The sequence below is a fragment of the Silurus aristotelis genome (assembly GCF_946808225.1).
Source record: "Silurus aristotelis genome assembly, chromosome: 18".
NCBI classification, from domain to species: Eukaryota; Metazoa; Chordata; class Actinopteri; order Siluriformes; family Siluridae; genus Silurus; species Silurus aristotelis.
In genome coordinates, this window is record NC_139591.1 from 12,929,559 (window position 1) to 12,948,604 (window position 19,046).

The 19,046-nt window shown below is 39.6% G+C and overlaps 1 protein-coding gene across 1 annotated transcript in view; it reads left to right on the forward strand.

The window, feature by feature from the left end:
• Positions 1-2,289, forward strand: part of mn1a (meningioma 1a) — a 10,175-nt gene extending 7,886 nt beyond the window's left edge. The window contains exons 3-4 of the mRNA XM_083569295.1: positions 446-506; positions 598-2,289. Of these exons, the coding sequence (XP_083425421.1) occupies positions 446-456 (11 nt within the window). The 3' untranslated portion in view covers positions 457-506; positions 598-2,289. The remainder of the gene's footprint in view (positions 1-445; positions 507-597) is intronic.
• The last annotated feature ends 16,757 nt before the right edge of the window (positions 2,290-19,046 follow it).

The window sequence follows — 19,046 nt, forward strand, 5'->3', positions numbered from 1 at the left end:
CCTCCCTTCTCCAGCCCCTGAGCTCATGAAGGCAGGCCCCTCATATACTGTACCTCAGCTTTTCTCTCCACTCACTCTGTAGAATATTTGAAAGCAGTTTCATTTAAATTTGTCAATAGAAATTTGAACCATATAACAGTACATAAAACCAGGTCCAAGAGGGACTTGTTAATGTAAAAGAGAGCGTGAGAGCCAAACGCTGGCTGTGCTCTTGTGTGGGGAGGCACCCACAAGACCCCCGCAGTTCAGTTGGCAGGTGTTTAGAGCTTTGGATGAAACTAGCCAACAATGACAGGTAGACACTCCAAGGCTTGAGTAATGAAATCTTAAATTTAGCCCACTGAGATGATTTGCAGTAGAGTTGATATTCTAATACTTGCATGTTTCCAATTTAACCCAGTAATTTGATCCTAATCTATCTCTCTCCCTCTCTCTGTTTCCCAAGGGCATGGGTAGGATCACTTGTTGGATATCCCTCAACGACTCCTCCCTCAGTCGCCAAAAAGGTAACAACTGTCGTTTAACAGCATTCTTCAAAATTGAAAAATGTACGAGAAAAGACTTATGACTAAACTGTTCTGCCTGTGCTCGCTGCAGGTGCTGTTCAAGGTTGGTGTAGGAGTGGAGGAAAACCTGAAGGAGCCCAGAACCTGTCTATTCACTGCACAGGGAGATTGAGGGATGAAGGATCCACTAAAGCTCTCACGGAGCACCCAATATTCAAATTTAAACATCCAAAATCAGCTCCAAACACTTTGGGGGCAGGGGTACTTCCTGCCTGCTTCTACCTGACAGATCACTGTGGTGGTTAGTCTTTGGTCCTTTATTTTTCACTGATAATTGGATAATGTCTTCATCAGGAACAGTGAGGCCACCGCCATCTCACAGTGTGTGTTCAATGCTGCTAGAAGGCCACACACTCTGAGTCTCTACTGGAAGCTCCAGTATAGAGGCTGAAGACTGTGACTTAGGAAAGTTAAGCACATCAGATTGGAATCTTGGACAGCGTGGCCGAATTTAACAAATATTTTTTTAATCCTTTTCGCCATTTGTCCTCTTTTCTAATTTTGTTTTGAATACCTCATTTTTTTTAAACTGTCAAGTGAATGTTAAAATATTTTGAGGTGTTGTGGGGTTTTTTTTTTTTTTTTTTTTTTTAATGTAGAGACGTTGATGAAAAGCTGAAAAATATTTCTTCATATTGAGCATACATCAGGACTCTGTCTTGGTTCCTGGCCTTTTCAAGTCATCCAAAATTTTGCTGGAACAATATTACTTTAGTTTATTTATTTGATCCATTTGATCGTTTTTGATCATAAATGATGAACATTTGAAATATATATTCACCGCATTTTATCCATCACAGATGGAAACTTGGCTGTGATATCAAATGTCGGTTTTGACCCCCCTTCTGCTGTTTTAGAGTTAAAACAGAAACTATTCACAAGAGAAGAACTACTTTCAGTATTGTGTTAAAAAATGCCTACCAGTTCACTTTGGTCCTCAGTCCTGGGTTTTTCTGACTGTGGTGGGTCAACCTTTTGACTTTGAAAGGCCAGTGGGGGTTCCCTTCTCTCCCTCCTGCTTTTGGAAATCTGATATGTAGGCTGAGCTCATCCCTTTGTGGCGGCCTGGCCAGTGTCGGAATGCCATTGTTTCAAGCCGATACTCTTCTCTATTTGGGTTTTCCCCTTCACTCGGCCTTCATTGACATACTGAGCTTCTCCCTGCTTTTAAACTAACTGGTGCTGAATATGTTTGGCCAGACTTGGCAGCCTATTCAAGCAGGGACAATAGCCATTGACAAAAGACTTTTCCTTTTAAGAAAATGGGTGTCCTTCTGTTGATTCAAAAGATCTTTAACCAGTTTATTGGTGTTTGACACCTCAGTGTTTTCCATACTCTACCTCTTTCCTTGCTTATGTTTTTTTTTTATTTGGTTTTGTTTTTTATTTGAATTTGCTTTTTAGTCATGACACATCGTCGTCTATTTCTTCTTCTTCTTCAAAAAAGGCCCTTAACTTTCATGTGGATTTTCACAGTGTGAAATGTTTTTGAATGGACTTATACACATGCGGAAGTGACTTTTTTAATTAAAAGCAGTTGGCAATGAAAAGCCAAGAGCTTTTACTGCAATATTTACAAAGCTAAAAATGTTTTTCTTTTAGAATGTATAGGAAATGTAAATAAACTGTATAGCAACTGTATAATATGGATTAATTCAGAATGATGTTGTAAATCATTGTTTTCTGCACCTGACACTCATCAATATAAAACAAATTGAGTGCACTCTGTTTTTTGTGAAATATTCTAATATTTTTGTTTCTTTAAGGGTCTATGAGGGTTGAGATACAGTCTGAGAAATAGTGGGTTCATGTTTACCCTGAACTAATCTTAAACAGTGGGAAAATAGTTTTGGAAAGCAACTGTGAAGCAGAGAGAGAGCGAGAGAGAGAGAAAGAGAGAGAGAGAAAGAGAGGGGGAGACTATTTCTAAGTCAAGGGATACTTTCAGTGATGCCTGTAAACTGTAGCCAGGCTTTGAGTCAGCTATGTAGCGTGCCACATTCATACGCTTTACATTAATTTGCAGGCCCAGCCATGAGATATTCTAAAACAAACAAGCTGAACACAGCTAAATGTTTGTTAGAAATGTTTGACCATTTTTATTAAAAATATAAATAAATAAATTTAAAATAGGTGAACTTAAAACCTTCAATGCAACACACATTTACTCAGATATAAAAAAAATAAGTAAACTCCAGCAAAAAAAACTTTTTTTTTTATTCACTAAACATTTGTTTTACTGATGCGCCAAGTCTCAATCAAGCACCAAAATCTGCCATGATGCACACATCCGGCAATAAACACAGTGTCGGGAAAAAAGTCTGTGTGGAAACATAGCAAAAGTTCAGTTTGGTGTCCTGATGATTTGCGTTATTTAAAACACTATATTTACTTTAAACCATTTTCAAGAATGTTTGGTCTTCATGCTCTATGTTGAGCATAGTTTGAGTAATAATAAACATACATTTTCATAAAGCAATCATATTTGTCAATACTCATGTTGATTACAGTAATAAAAACTTGAAAAGTATTAATTTAAGGTACATTTAGAACAGATAAAAATGTGCGATTAAGTTGTGATTAATCACAAGTTAACTTATGACGTTCGATTAAATATTTTAGTCGATTGACATATATATTTATTATTATATATTTGATCTTAGATCATCCCTATGACAGCCTCATAAGGGTGACGATGTAGCATTGTTGAAACCCAAGTCAAAATGTCTGCCACAACTGAAAGCTAGATGATGCAAGGTTTTGGAAAATCCAGCATATGCTTCCAATTATAGACAGTTGTTGCTAAATGTACACGTTTTTCAGCTGTGTTACACCACTTCATGAATCAGGCATCATCGGAACTTGTGTGCAGTGCAGAAAGAGTTAATGTTACGGTGTCCTCTGGCTCCCAAGGGTGATACACAGTCTAAGAGACGGAATCTTTAACAGGAAAAGCAGTCTGAAAAATGTCCTAGCACAGCTAGGCCGAAGGTGCATTTTCCTTGGCTGCTGCCAGACATTCTTGCACTTGTTTTTCCAATTTGCTGGGACTGCAGCAAGACACTTTCCCATTTAGAAATGGCTGCAAATTTCTGCCTTCCCTGGTTCATATTGTCATCAGGGGACTAATTTCCAGCTCTTTATAATTGTATTCGCTCTAACCAATGCCTAGAGATATGATCACTACAATAGCTACAAACTAATGTTCTTTATTTATGTAAAACATATGTGAAATGAATTTGTTTTTATATATGAGTAATCCAATGCATTTATTTCTAGTGTTTTACTGTTAAAAAAGCTTCATAGACTTCATATTAACTGCATTACCATCACCTCATAGTTCTGTTTGTCTTTCCTATGCTTATTTGAATTGCAATATTTTGAAAAAAAAAAGGTTTTTTTTTTTTGGAACACGTGTATATTGGCAGTATCTGAGCCTTGCCTCCACCTTAAGCCTGGAATATTTGTGTATGTTTGTTTTAGGAGCAGATCACTTTTCCATTCTTTGTGTGTGTGTGTGTGTGTGTGTGTGTGTGTGTGTGTGTGTGTGTGTGTGTGTGTGTGTGTGTGTGTGTGTCTGTGTGTGTGTGTGTGTGTGTGTGTGTGTGTGTGTGTGTGTTTGCCTGAGTGCTGCCGCATGGTTTGCTCCTTACATACATGTTAATATGCAGCCCAAGTGGCTACAACATTATAGGCCTTTGAGAGTCCTGACAGTCTGTCCATTCACTTGGCCCCAGAGTGGGCTTCTCTATTCATGTCCGTGCCATGGTGAGGATTGCTGGAAAGAGGGAGAATAGAGGAGGATGAGGAGGAGGGGAACTTTAGTCCTTCCTTTCCCTCCAGAATGGGATTCTGCAATTGGTGTGCAAATGCCACTGGCTGCCCAAAGCCTGGCGATCCCTGAGGAGCCAGTCAGTGGTGGGACGCTGGCTAGGGCCCTTCCTCATGTCCCCTGAATTTTTCATAGGTCAGCTCACACAATGCACACTTAAATAGCTGGGCTGCACTGATGGAAATCAGCTGCAGGAGCGAGAGATGAAGAAGAGAAAAAATCCCCCAACTGCACAATACGAGTAAAACAAAGATTTTAGTATCTTTTTAAAGAGAGCTCAATCTGCTCATCCAAAAGAAAGCTGGTGAAAAAAGCTTTTTTGGATCCTTTTTCTTCGAAAGAATGAGGAAGAGGGGAGGGAGGGGAGGGAGGGAAGGGGAGGAGAGGCCTGAGGAGAGGACTCTCAGTTGTCCTGTGTTTGGGAAAGCCTGTTGCATCTCTCGTGGCACTGGGGGAGGGATGCTTGCCTGGCTTGTGGAATACTTTTCTTTGTGCAAGTTGTATGGGGCAAGTAAGTGAGCGCTGCAGGCCAGTTCAGGAGGTTGGGATGCATTTAATGATTCTTTTATCCTCAGGGCTGCTGAAGTAAAACTGGATAACTTACCATATGAATGGTCTATGGCTGTCAGCAGTGGAACTGAAAAAGGAAGTGTGCACTGGGGGATAGATTAGTTGTGACTTATAAGCACCCTTAATATAGGCAAAAAGAACAAACAAAATTATTAGGACTTTTCATGAAACTCTTCCTTTGAAAATATGTATCAGAAGAAGAAAATGACTTGCATTTCCTTGTTCACAAAACGGGAGGGCTTATTTAATCGAAGTGGCCTTACTTGTCTAGACAACACTGATTATAAAGCAAGACTTGTACGAAACTGATAAATGATTTCTAGGAGGACTCCTCACTGACAGTATAACTCAATCCAGTGACTAGGTTTAATCTGTGTCCAGGAAAACAGCCTTAAATTATTCACATTGACCTGTATTCCAAGACTTATTGCCCTTGGTCTGCTGCACTACCCATGACTCAACATGGATTGGGAGTTGGAAACCGCAACCTCTTTTTCTTTTTAACTCCTATTTTCTCTTCTTTGCCTTCCAATTCTTTAGCCCCCCTTCCCACAAGTTGCTGGCTGGCCTCTCTGGGCCTTCCTGAGGAGGCTTTGTGAACTCATTAACAGGGGAGCGGGCTGTGATGGACTGGAAGGAGCAGAGGCATTGCTGCACTCAGAATCCAAAGGCCCAAACCCATGAGACTTCCCCTTCTCCCCCCGTCTCCCACAGGCTTTCCTGCTGTCTTTTGATTAGCTGTAGGGAAAAAACTAAACTGTTAACCAAAGTGCAACAATCATGAAGCCATACTGATACAAAATTACCTTCTTGCTTAGACGTATTTATCTGTGTTGATTTCTCCTGAGTCATGCACATACTGCTGTTGCTCCCTTCTGTTAGTGACAGAATATAATATGAAATTGAGCCATTTAAACCAAATCTTTACACATTGGCAAGTGCTTCTTTATGGCAAAAGACTCTTGAGTTGATTAAAACTTATAGTGAGCAGCACTCAGAAAGACAGCTGAATGCAAACAGTTCATTTGTCTGGCTCTCACATATCCCCCAGTGGAGAGGTGCTTGATGATTAATTAATCAGTGAACTGGCAGTCTTAACTGAATTATTCATCCCAAGTCCTGTCTGTAATTTCTGCATCTCCATATTAGATTCCTGCTCCAACGATGTCCCCTTAGCTTTCGGGCAAGGTTACCTGATCTAGCCTTCTATCAGTAGGCAGCCAAAATGAGGGAGGAAAAAGAATAGTGTCTGGTTTCTCACTTTCTAAAAGAATCTGTTCTTACCTTTTTGTCAGCCGCATTTGTTGAAGGAATGGACACTTTGCTGGAAAGCGTTAATAACAAATTGAAATAGCGAATGGTTCTTGCCGGCCACGCAAATAAATCATGCTAATTATAGCAATTACCTTCCTGTTGTCTTTAGCAATAGTGTTTAGCCTTTATTTAGTAGCACAACTTAAGTGTGAATGATGTTTGCCTATATAATATATAATTTACTGAATACTATTTATTTATAGTCGGTTTATTTATAGTCAGTTTAAGTGACAGCCAGTAAATGCCCAGGTGCTCTCATAAACAATATTAAGCAGTTAGGTCACCTGATAAGGCTTGAGATAGAGATGTGGAGCTGAAACAGGAGCCACCTCAGAAAGAGAAAGCCTATCTGCTGTTGGGTGCTTGCCAGCAAAAGAGAAGGCCATTGCAGTAGATCAGATCAAGAAAAAGTGTATGGGACAAAATGCAGTTTAGAGATCTGGATGTGATAAGTCTGTTAATCTTCTTGAGGTCTCGTTAGACCCTTACAGAACTGTTATGTATGAGAAGAGCTAAAGCATTTATGTGGGAGAAGTACAGTAAAATTTGTAATATTGCGGTTCTTTTGTTTCCTTGCTTTCTCTCCTCACTAAGCAGTAGCATGAGCACAAGGAGGTGTGTGTAATGAGACTATTAGCTGTGCTCATCTTTCAGGGTCTGACATACCTAGAGAGAAGGTCCATCGACTTGATCTTAGCTACCAGTGGCCCCAGGCCAACGAAGGAGGTGGGGACACTGTTGCATATCAGTAGTCACACCTTTTAGGCCAGTTGTTTGCCTTGAATGCATGTATTTGATGCTCTGCTACTTTTCCCTATTGATTTCAAGCTCCCCGTGACTTTGAGTTCCACAACTGCCTTCCTAGTATTTCCCTTGTCCCGAGCACCAGGTACTGCTTCGAACTCAACCAATCTCTTTGAAATAATTCAAGCAGCACAATTACCATCTTGAGATTACTTCCTCTAAAATAGCAGCTTGATACCATTTAGAAGGATTCTCAGTGGGACGCTAATGAGCTCCAATCTGGAGTAATCCCAGACGGCCAGCTGGCTGACAGCCAGTGCTGGGGCTCTGCGGCTTGCCGTGCTGTCTTAGCTATCGGATCCGACAAGGAGAAGCACTTGGCCCGTACGTGCATCACCGTCTCCCTTTTCCAGACTGGCACCTGGGAAAAAATCCACAGCCAAAATCCACACGATGGCATCAGCAAACAGTCTACCTGATATGACTCACAAAGGGTGAAAAACAAATGCTCAAGCTCATGAAATGCTTTTTTTTTCTTGTTTTCATTGTCAGTGATTATTTTCTTTTAAAAAAATCCCATAAAATGGATAAAACAGAACTTCATTTTGAGCCATGAATCTGATGTATGTTTAGATAGACAAACCCTGGCACTGAGTGACTGAATTTATATAAAAAAGCAGAAACTTTTTTAACAGTGCAACACACTCATGAAAAACACTTATGATGAGATAGGATGGATAAAATAAAGCCCATTCCAAACTCATTTGCAAAATGTAAATATCTATTGTGGCTCTCATTACTCAGGTGCTTGCCCTTTAACCTCACTGTGACAGGTCCAGACTGCCCTTCTAATGACCTGTCTCTTCTGTCTGATTGGACGAGAGGGGAAAAAAACATTCTGAATAGCTAGAGCATCTCTGGAGGATAATGATACAAGCTTTGTACAGAAGTGCAGTGCAGTGCAAGTGCCCTCCTTACCATACAGGGCCAGTTATTCCATTGTACATATTTATGAATGTCTACTTGTATTTTTTATCATAGTGCTATGTAAGCACAAAACAAGCGGACTGCCACAAGAGAACAAGATTGACAATAATAATGTATAAACGTATAAGGCAGTGTCAAGCACTATGGAGGGGATTTATGTTATCCAAGAGATAACACATCGCAGGTATCACATTCGCTGCATTCGCCATAGAGTGTAGTTATGTGAGGCAGACAGAGAACACACACAAAGGGAGTCAGGTGTCCTCCTCTCCTGTGTCCACTGCTCAGGGGCTTAGCTTCTCCATTTCATTAGCTGTGAGCATCACAGGAGGATTGCACATTAGGTCTTTAATTTAGAGTTTAGCCAGGGGCTGTCTGAGAGTGCTAGTGTGTGTGTGTGTGTGTGTGTGTGTGTGTGTGTGTGTGTGTGTGTGTGTGTGCGTGTGTGTGTGTGTGTGTGTGTGTGTGTGTGTGTGTGTGTGTGTGTGTGTGTGTGTGTGTGTGAAGCTCCTTGCCAAGCTGTGTGTGTGTGGGGGAGAGCTGTGACAAATGCTTGAATCTTAACAAGCATCACCAATTCAGTACTTCGGAGAGGCAGCTTGACAGGTTGGTGTGACAGCAGATATGACAGAGATGCAGTCACTGGGGTTACTGAGGTTATTCTTGCCTGTTGTATATTCTATATCCTTGGTATATTCTCCAAATTTCATGGAGTGTATGTAAAATATTGGCACCCTCCCACTTGATCCTGCAAGAGTTTTTTTTTTTCTTTTTTAAATTTAGAGTTAAGGATGCAACCAGTTTCCAGGGTAAAATAGAATCTGTTAGAGCACAGCTGATATAGTGCGTGTTTTGTGTGCCCATGATGATGAGGTCATACTGAGAAGTGTGTGTGTGTGTGTGTATGTGTGTGTGCGTGCGGGTGTGTGTGAGTGTGTGCATGCTGCGTGACCCTGATGGTGTTTTGTAGCAGTCATGAGACAGATCAGTGGCGTCTTCTCTCTCAGAATAGCTGCCAGTTCACCAGGTCCTCCAGTTGGCTTACGCATAGCAGCGGGTGATGCAATGGATCAAAGAGCCTTACTTCTTATCCACTTCTCTCTCTAACGCTCTCTCTCTCTCTCTCTCTCTCTCTCTCTCTCTCTCTCTCTCTCTCTCTCTCTCTCTCTCTCTCTCTCTCTCACACACACTCTCTCTTTCTCACTCCCTCTCTCTCCGCTATTGCTTCAGCTATCTCACTTCTTGATTGTTCCCATTTCTTTAGATTTCATTCTCCATGCTTGCTGGTCGCTTGTACCCCTGAAAAGAACACCTCCAGTCTCCTCCCATCTCCTCACACAGAGCCAAAAATACTCAGTGCACATCATGCTCATAAATATACACCCCCTCCCCCATCACTCACTCACACACACACACACACACACACACACACACACACACACACACACACACACACACACACACACATACACAGATTGGTGAGGCAAATGCCTGACATTTCTTCCACTGGGACTAAAGGTACTGAAATAAAGCTGGCTCACAGACTTCAGCTCAGTCGTTCGCACTGTGGAAGGCGAGTCACACTGTGTATGTGTGTGTGTGGACCTGCTGGCTCTGAATACAGAGCAATAACAAGCCTGAGTTGGTGTAATAGCTCGTGTTACAGTCAAAATAAAAATGTATGGGATTTCTATTTACAGCTAGTTAATGGTGAGATACTAACCTGGACTGGAGTGTTCACCCCTAAATGCAGAAAAAAAAATGTTTAATTTGTTTAAAAATCACCTACCCCGAATTAATTGAAACAATTTCTTTCTATGGAAAAAAACAGACACATTTCAGTTTATCCACTACATTTGGTTATGAAAAAAAAGAAACAGCATGCCAAGAACATTTTCTAAATGTGTGTTTTGTATGGCACACGCTTCGGAGCATTATTCCTGCTGGATTACCTCATGTCTGGATCACTCCCTTTTGAAAGATGAGGCAATGGTAATGATCACAGCACAGTTTTTCTGCAAGTTTTACATTTATGGCTCATGTTATTTATTATTGATTAAACAAATACTTCATCCAAAAAAGTGCAATTTTTTTCTATGAACAAGTGAGAGCTGAAGTGAATAACAAGCACGATGGAATTTAATCATGATAACTGGTTCCCACCAAGAGGCCAGTTTAAAGCTATTAGCATTGGTGCACTGTTGCGCTATCAAACCCACCAAGCTCATTAGCAAAACGTTCCCTCTAGTAGTCCAGTGAAAATGTTCAATGAATTCGGTTCTGTAGGCTGGTGAGCTTTAAAAGAGTACACACCAATATTTAGGGTTTCTTTTCATGACAAATTAATTTATGTCATTGCAAATAAACACAAAGTGGGGTCCCAGTGGATCCCACTTAATCTTCATTTCATGTTAGGCTGTACACAGGCTTAAGGTGTTGACACAGCTGGAGGTATTGACAAACACACACACACACACACACACACACACACACACACACACACACACACACACACACACACACACACACATATAGGCACACAGAGCATGTAAAATAAAACACAATGACATGGTAGTTATTGCATCATCTGTTGCAAATCAAAATGCTGAAGCTATTGAAACATGTCATTCAATTCAAATAATGTGACCAGTATTTTGTTTTTGTTTTTTTGTTTTTTTATCTCTTGTCAGAATAAACTGGGTCAAAAACTTTTATAGTTTCATAGTCATAGTTGAAGACTGTCAAGCAGACCAAACTTAACTCTCCAAAAAATTGTGCATTTAATTCATATAGACTAAAACACTTGGGGGCAATTTGGTTTAGAAAAATTAATTACCAATTGAAACAGAGTCAATGATACCACCCTAAACATGATTATCATTCTCAAATAGTTGTATTAATTGTTTTGTCACTATATATTTTTTTATTTATCTATATTTTAAAAATCTTTACATTTGGGAAACATCAATGAGGCAAGTCATTTTATTAGTTATATTATTACAGCTATAAACATCTGTTTCCTTTCTAATTCCAAAAATCTGAGACAAATGTCACTATATAGAAACCTTTAGCAAATTGTCCTAGTGTTGAAATCCATATTGTTGGCAAAAGGAAGGAAAATTCTCTGAGTGGGAGGGATGGCATTCCCCTGTCAATCAAAGTTACATTAGCAAATTAGAGGTGTGTTTGAGCTCAAGTATGTGGGAAAGTGTAATAGTTAATATTTGTGAAAGAGGCATGAGGGTTTCATGTGTTCTTGAGTAAGCGTGTGTGAGCTGTCACCCATGCTGGTTGGTATGTTTGTTTTTAGTTTTTACTTGTAATAAGTGTATCAAAAAGGTTTGATTTCTATACAAGAGACAGTGGTCATCTTTTCAACCCCAATCAAAAACATACTTAAATGTTTTACTCTGGATGATGTTCTGTAAGTGTCTTTGAGAGACCTGATATTTTCATTGTGAGGCTGGTGACTATAATCAAGTCAAGGGTTTATAATGTCCGGCAATTTTGTGTGAGTGACGTTCTAGTTCCCACAGTGGAACAGACGAGGGATAGAGACGCTTGTCTCCCACAGGCACATGGACTAGGGGAGTGTTTTCATTGCAGTTAGACAATTTGTTTACGTTCGCTGTCTGACAGAGTAACGGATTGGCAACTGGGGAAGCATGGACTCAGTGTTCGTGTGTGTGTGTGTGTGTGTGTGTGTGTGTGTGTGTGTGTGTGTGTGTGTGTGTGTGTGTGTGTGTGTGTTTGTGCATCTCACTGATTGCCATGAAGTGCACATTATTCACATTTTATATGTTGCAGTCCCATGGGAATATGACAACCGGGGACACTGTGCTACATTATTTTTCTGTGCTTGAATGGAATGTGGGGTAAAAATGCATAATGTCACAATAGTGTCTGTTCCAAACAGTGAGTGCGTAAGTTGCTGGTGTAAATTCCCACATGCTGAGTGGTGATGGCCAAGCTGCTTTGATATACTGCAGGATGCCATCATTCAGATCACAAATCTTGTCTGTCAACGGTGATGATTCACCGTGAGTTCTATGATATATTTATGTTCAACAGGCATTTACATTTAAGCAAAAAAAGAAGGATTCTTAACTTTTTAAATGATATTTAACACTCGCCATATTGTCATGAAGAACAGACGTGCAGAAGGAAACCCAAAGGGGGGAAGGGAGCGGTATTTGTAGCAGCAATTGCATTTGACATAGTTTTACTGTGTGTGTGTGTGTGTGTGTGTGTGTGTGTGTGTGTGTGTGTGTGTGTGTGTGTGTGTGTGTGTATGTCTTACCATTCCTGCTCCAGTCCATATATGACCCCTCCACCAGTCACACACTCTGCCAAAACAGATGCGAGAAACCCAATACAGGCCCTGAGGGGCGCCAGTGTGTTCAAGAGTCATTTCAGCCAGTCTGCGACTCACCTGAGTCAACAACTGAGTCATTAAATTAACTAAGGTAATTACCACACCGCTTTTCAGAACAGTTAACTATAAATATATATAGCTGTTTAAGCGGCAACAGCTTCCCCATTTAGAAAACATTTCATGGTTACCCTCCTTGTCCCAGTTCATCCATAAAATCTTTATAACTGATGCTAGATTCTCCCACAAAGCTGTAACCTGCACGATAACCATCGGTGGTGGGCAAACGACTGACTATTAAAATTAACAGAGGTTTTTAATCTCGTCAGACTGGTTAACCAGAGTGCAACATGACCTGTGGATCTGCTAATAGCTGCTCAGCTGTTAAAAAAGGAAAGAGGTGGCAGCACAAGCCTCGTTGGCAATGGTATGTTTAACGCGCCATTAAATTGGCAGTAACTGACAACAGCTAGGAGGGCGCTGGAGGCAGGGTATGATGTGTGCTCCTCTAGCCTCGAATTCAGATGATACGTCGCCAGGATACAATGAGCCACCAATCAGTTCTACTTATTGAGGGATGTTGACCATTTTTGCCTCGTGAAGCACAGCCATAGTGCATGATTAAAAAATGAGTTGGGGATCCAAATAGGGATTGAGAAGCATTTGGGTTAGTGGCTCTGCAGTGCACTAGTTGTTGCCATGCAGACCTTCAAAACTTTTTTTTTTTTTGCTCAAATAAAAGTGAAATTACATATTTTTCACTCACATATACAGTATATATATATATATATATATATATATATATATATATATATATATATATATATATATATATATATATATACATTCCCAAGCCCAACAACACAAAAGCAAGACACACCAAAGCAAACAGGCATAATAAAAAAAGTAAATGTATTTCAAAGCAGACAGATTACAGTGAAGGGCTCTCTTTCTTCCTTTTATTTACTTTCTTTAATTTAAATTGACTCCATAAAACTCCCTGAATCTAAAACACATAAACGTCTTCATGAACGTGTGAGTATAGAGAAATGTAGTGAGTACGAAAATAGAGGGTTTTTTATGCAGTGATTAAAAGTTAAGGTAAAAGAATCTGAAATTAGCACTACTAGTTTTAAATAAGACCAACTCTGTGGTCCTGTGTCACTAAGCCAGCTTTTACAATAAACCTTTATTAGCATTCTTTTTACTAAGTGATTTCATCAAGTCAATCCAATGTACACTATATGGACAAAAATATGAGCACACATAACACTGTATAACAAGTAGGGCTGTCAAAATTAATTAAGTTAATAACGCGTTAACGCAAATTTATTTTAACGACAATTAATTTATTAACACACGATTAAAGCAGCGTGCATTTCTGTTTGACCATTGTTTATTAAAAATAATCATTCATAAATATAAAAGAAGTGAAATTAAAACCTTCAATGCAACACACATTTATTCATGATGACCTTTTCTCAAATATAAAAAAAACCCTCAATTTTTATTCACTAAACGTTTATTTTACTGAAGCGCCAAATCAGCCATAATTAATTTAAAACATTTACAAGAATATTTTGTCTTCATGCTGTATGTAAGTTTGGTTTCACTAATAATAAACATACATTTGCATTTAGAGTTTTAGAGTTAACTCATGACAATCATGTGATTAATCGTGATAAAATATTTTAATCGATTGGCAGCCTTAACAAAAAGTCTTTATATGCTGTATAATTTTGACTTTCTTTCACATGAAAGAGGAGGCCCAAACATGTTCCAGCATAATGCCCCTGTGCATGAAGACATGGCTTCCGAAGTCTGATGTGGAAAAACTTGATTGTCTAGCACAGAGCGATGACCTCAACCACCACTGCACACCTTTGGGATGAACTGGAACAATACCTTTGCACCATGCCTTGTCCAGCCCAACCTTTGCTGCTTTGTGGCTGAATGAGCACAAATCCCCACAATCATAGACTACAAAAATAAGAGGAAACCCTTCCCAGATGTTCAGAGGCTGTTATACCAGCAAAGGAAGAAAAAATCAATTACATTACATTACATTATGGTGTCCACATAACTCTGGTCCTATAGTGCATCTATCTAGACATATAGAGTACTCATACAAAGTCTATTTGTAATGGCTATGATTGTAAACACTTAACAATTGCTAACACTGCCTCCTCCAGAGGCTGATTTTATGGATGGATTATCTGTGTGGTTTGGACAAGACTAATAGTCATGTGATTGCAGTCAAGCTCTGGGTCACCTCTCAGCCATATAGCACTTTTCTATCCTAAAATAAAACTCCTGTTACTACACGGAACCAGAGGAACTAAAGGAATTTGGTATTGAGATTAGAGCTACTCTTGAAGAAGATAACAGTTCCCTCTGGACCAATTACTTGTTGGGAGACTGAGTTTGTTTATGAGCATATGAACTGGGGCTCATCTTATTTCATCATATAAGTGAAAGAACACATGATATAAAGCTACTGCTTCTTACTGAAAGATTGAAATATATTAGAAACAGACGATTCAATTTGACTGAGAGAAATGCAATAATTCTGTGATTGGGATATGTTGCACTGATATTACATTTGTAAAATGTAAATGTAATACTTGGTGAATGACACATTTCATGTATGTAAAGTGCCAATAACAACGTTATACATGTGTGTTTTATAAAAATGACGTCTGTCATAGCCAATTATACCTATATATAAACATATTTCAGAAACAATTAAATTGTTTGTATTAATCTATGAATCAATTTAACATCTCTTACTGGAAACAGTTTATTTTTTTTTCCGTGATTCATTAATAATTACTTATGAGAATTCGTCATTTTATCTCAACATGTCCTTCAACCCAGTGTTCCACGAATAACAAGTCGCATAGTCCAAATTCACCAATAATATAGGGAAGCATTCTGATTATTTTTTTCAAATTCTTTTCTACAGTATTAATGTGATATTACCTGCCACAATTACTTTGAATATGCAAACCTGTTACTAGAAATAGATTTTGTACATTTAGAGTAAATAATTTGAATGTTTTTCTTTTTTTTTTATCTCATGCACTAGCCATTGATTCCTATTAAGTCATGATTTGTGTGTTTGCTATTTCAAAGCTCAACCTCTGCAAATTTTATTGAGCAAAATATGGGGCTGCAAAATGCAATTTTTAATAATTAAATGTTTTATCAGACAGTTAAAAAACTGAATTCAGAACGAAGCCCTAAAAACTAAACGGCAGCCCAAATGAAGAATTGCTCAGAGAACATTATGGAGAATAGATACAAGTTAAATCCAGTTCTGTAGATCATATTATATAGTGAAATGTCTTAAAGCTCTAATCTGCACCACCAAATGGCTTGTATTTAGCAACTGGAAGTCAGATCAAAGCAATACCAGGTGATGTGTGTGGGTGTGTGTGTGATCGTTACATGCGTATGATCTCATCTCTACGTTCCCTCTGAAACAATGCCACCAGGGGTGTACTGTCAGTGTTCTATGTGTATGTGTGTGTACCCGTACGAGTGTGTGTGTCAGAGCAGACCGGTGGCGCAGAACAGCATTCCTCATAAAAACCCGAGCGGTGTTTGAGCGCTTAGCAACCGGCCCCAGTGGCCCAGCTCCCCCGAGAGTCTGATGCTCGGGCTTAGACACATTCATTAGCCAGGAGGGAATCTTGGGCTGCCTTAAATATTCATGCTGTTTACAGGAACAAAAGCCGCCATTAATGAATAAAGGCTCATTAGAGCATTGTCTATTGCACCAGCCCCAGTGGAGATCTGGAGTTTGTTTGTGCAGCGAGACTCTGCTCATCTGTAATAATCATATCCGGGAAAAGAAGTTGTGAACACTTAGTTCTGATGAGATTGAATTTTATCCTCAGGACTGTGAGTGCAGGTATTGATTTTTCCATGCGGTGTGAATTGGAGGAGTGTGGCTATTTCAGTCACTGGTGTGGCTGTAGTTTGGCTGCATTAGAAGGTGATGGTTAGTGTAAATAGACTCTCGTTTTCTGTGTTACTCACACACGCACACAGATGGACACAGACATACACACACTCACACACACACACACATGCGTTGTTTACCTCGTTTTTTCTTTTTTATTTCTTTCTTCATTTGTGTTTCCTTTTGACAGCTTGCATGCAAATGGGCCAGGTAATGAGGAAGGAGATAGCAGGCACAGACAAGACAAAAAGATAGGAGCAGGGAGAGAGGAAAAAAGATTGAGAGAAAGAGAAAGAGAGAGAGAGAGAGAGAGAGAGAGAGAGAGAGAGAGAGAGAGAGAGAGAGAGAGAGAGAGAGAGAGAGAGAGAGAGAGAGAGAGTACAACCCTGTAGAGGAGAGAAGGACAGAGACATAGGTAGAGGAAATGGAGAAAAGACAGGAAAGGGAGAGTTGGAGAGAGAAAAGACATAGAAAGGGAGAGAGAAAGGGAAGAGTGAGAGGAAGGTTCGTAAAAGCAGGAGCCTTTGCCTCTTTGTTCTCCCACCTGCATCTGTTGAAGCGTGGCGGGGAGACGCAGTGCTTGTCATGTGAGTGACAGATATTGAGGATAATTGTCTGCTCTCGTTGCCTGGCTGTGCTGTGAGCACGGAGCTGAGTTAAGCAGCAGTCAGGCACAGGAGGAGAGGTGAAGAGAGAGGAGAGGTGGGGAAAGAGGGAGGAGAGAGGGAGAGAAGAAGGGAGGAACACATCTAGAGGTTCAAGGGGAAAAAAACCTCTGCAGTTATTGCCTCTCACGTATTTTTCACAGATACACAAGTGAGAGTTTTTTTTTCCCTCTCTCTCTTTTTTTCTTACCTTGACAATCACTAGGAAAAAAAACATTTTCTCAATTTTTATCTTTTTATCCTGAATAACTCAGCTAATCAACCTCAGAACTGTCCATAAAAATAATTGATTTAAACAACATAATGTAAAAAACAACTGCCTGCTTAAATCGCACCATACATTTTAACAGTCATGGAAAGCAGATTATGAATGCAATTAGGACTTTTATAGTATTATGCATTCATAAGCCAGATTCTAAGGGGAAAACAGAGCAAAAAAAAAAATAGACACATGGTTTGAGTTGCCTCAGCCGTTAATCCTCAGAGAGAACAGGTCTAAGTTTGTAAAGCTGTATACCTTGAGGGGGGCTGGGTGCATGCTGGAGACCTGTTTTTTTTTCCAAAAGTCCAGCAGAGGAATGGGTAGAAAAGCACAGCGACCTTTACTTTCCCCCTCCCCAGGTCAGGAGACAGCTTTCTCTCTCTCTCTCTCTCTCTCTCTCTCTCTCTCTCTCTCTCTCTCTCTCTCTCTCTCTCTCTCTCTCTCTCTCTCTCTCTCTCTCTCTCTCTCTCTCTCTCTCTCTCTCTCTCTCTCTCTCTCTTCTCTCTCTCTCTCTCCCTATTTCACACACACACACACACACACACACACACACACACACACACACACACACACACACACACACACACACACACACTCTCTGGGAATAATAGAAAAAAGACCCTTGTGCTGCCAAAGGAAACAGTGAGGCATTTTTTTCAGTGCTCTGCAGAGTTTAGTGGAACTTGAGCGAGCTCCAGCTCCGTTCCTTGGTAACACTGTTGTAAGCTGAGGCCCGAGCTAGACGAGGCCCCTCTCCATCACTTCTCATGGGGCCAGTGGGGTAAAAGATGAGAAAATAGTTCCAATAGCAGAAAAATCCACAGGCCTCCATCCGTGGAAAATAATTCTTCATTTCTTAGAAGAGGCAAAAAAAAGTTCTAGGCTGTTCATCCCTGTAATATTTTATTGCAGACAAAAGTGCACTCCATAAAAATGAACTGTGTCGGACTGTTCCATGTTGTTGAACTGTGTCTCATCTCAGCCTTCGGTCATTCTCTAATTAAAGGCATGTTGTTTTACTTGTCCATTTGGTATTCATCAGTTTAGTTTTTTTTTCCACTGGAGTTTTCACTCTTTGTCTGTTTTGGATTCTCTTTGCATCACTGTACTAATGCCAAATGATCTTGATTGTAAAAATATACAAAATACATAACATTTCAGTAGAAGAATTTTGGCAATGAAAATGGCAATTTCTGCCAGTAACCTCTTTAAGAAACAATTAATATCTGGTAACCAGGCTTTTTTTCTCTCTGCAAAAATCATACTTAGTAAATAAGCAGCCAAAAGAACAAACACAGCGGCCAGCCTGCCTGAAGCTCTGCAAGTTAAGTCTAATTTCCTCACACAGAAAATGTCAAAAAAAAAGAAAAAAGTCTAATCAATTTTGTTCATCATCAGATTCCAGCTTTCAAAATGTAAGCTATGCTCTTCAATAACATTGAATTTTCCAAATCAAACTTTTTTTGAGATGTGCAAAAAGATACATTGTTCGGTATGGGAAAATGTGTAGCGCTTAGTCTAAAATGTCAAAATGCCAACATATTAAAGGTTCTCCCATGTTGCAGAATGCTAGGAAATTTAAAGGAAATTTCAAAAATATTGTTTTGATACTGTTTTCTTAATATATGCATCAAAACAAAGTACCAGTAGTGTCCTTATACAAATGATTAGTACTAAATGATTGTGGGTTATCATACCATTCATTATTCATAACACCTTTCCTCCTGGTCTTCCTATCTCTATCTAGTTCCTTAACCTCATTTTCGT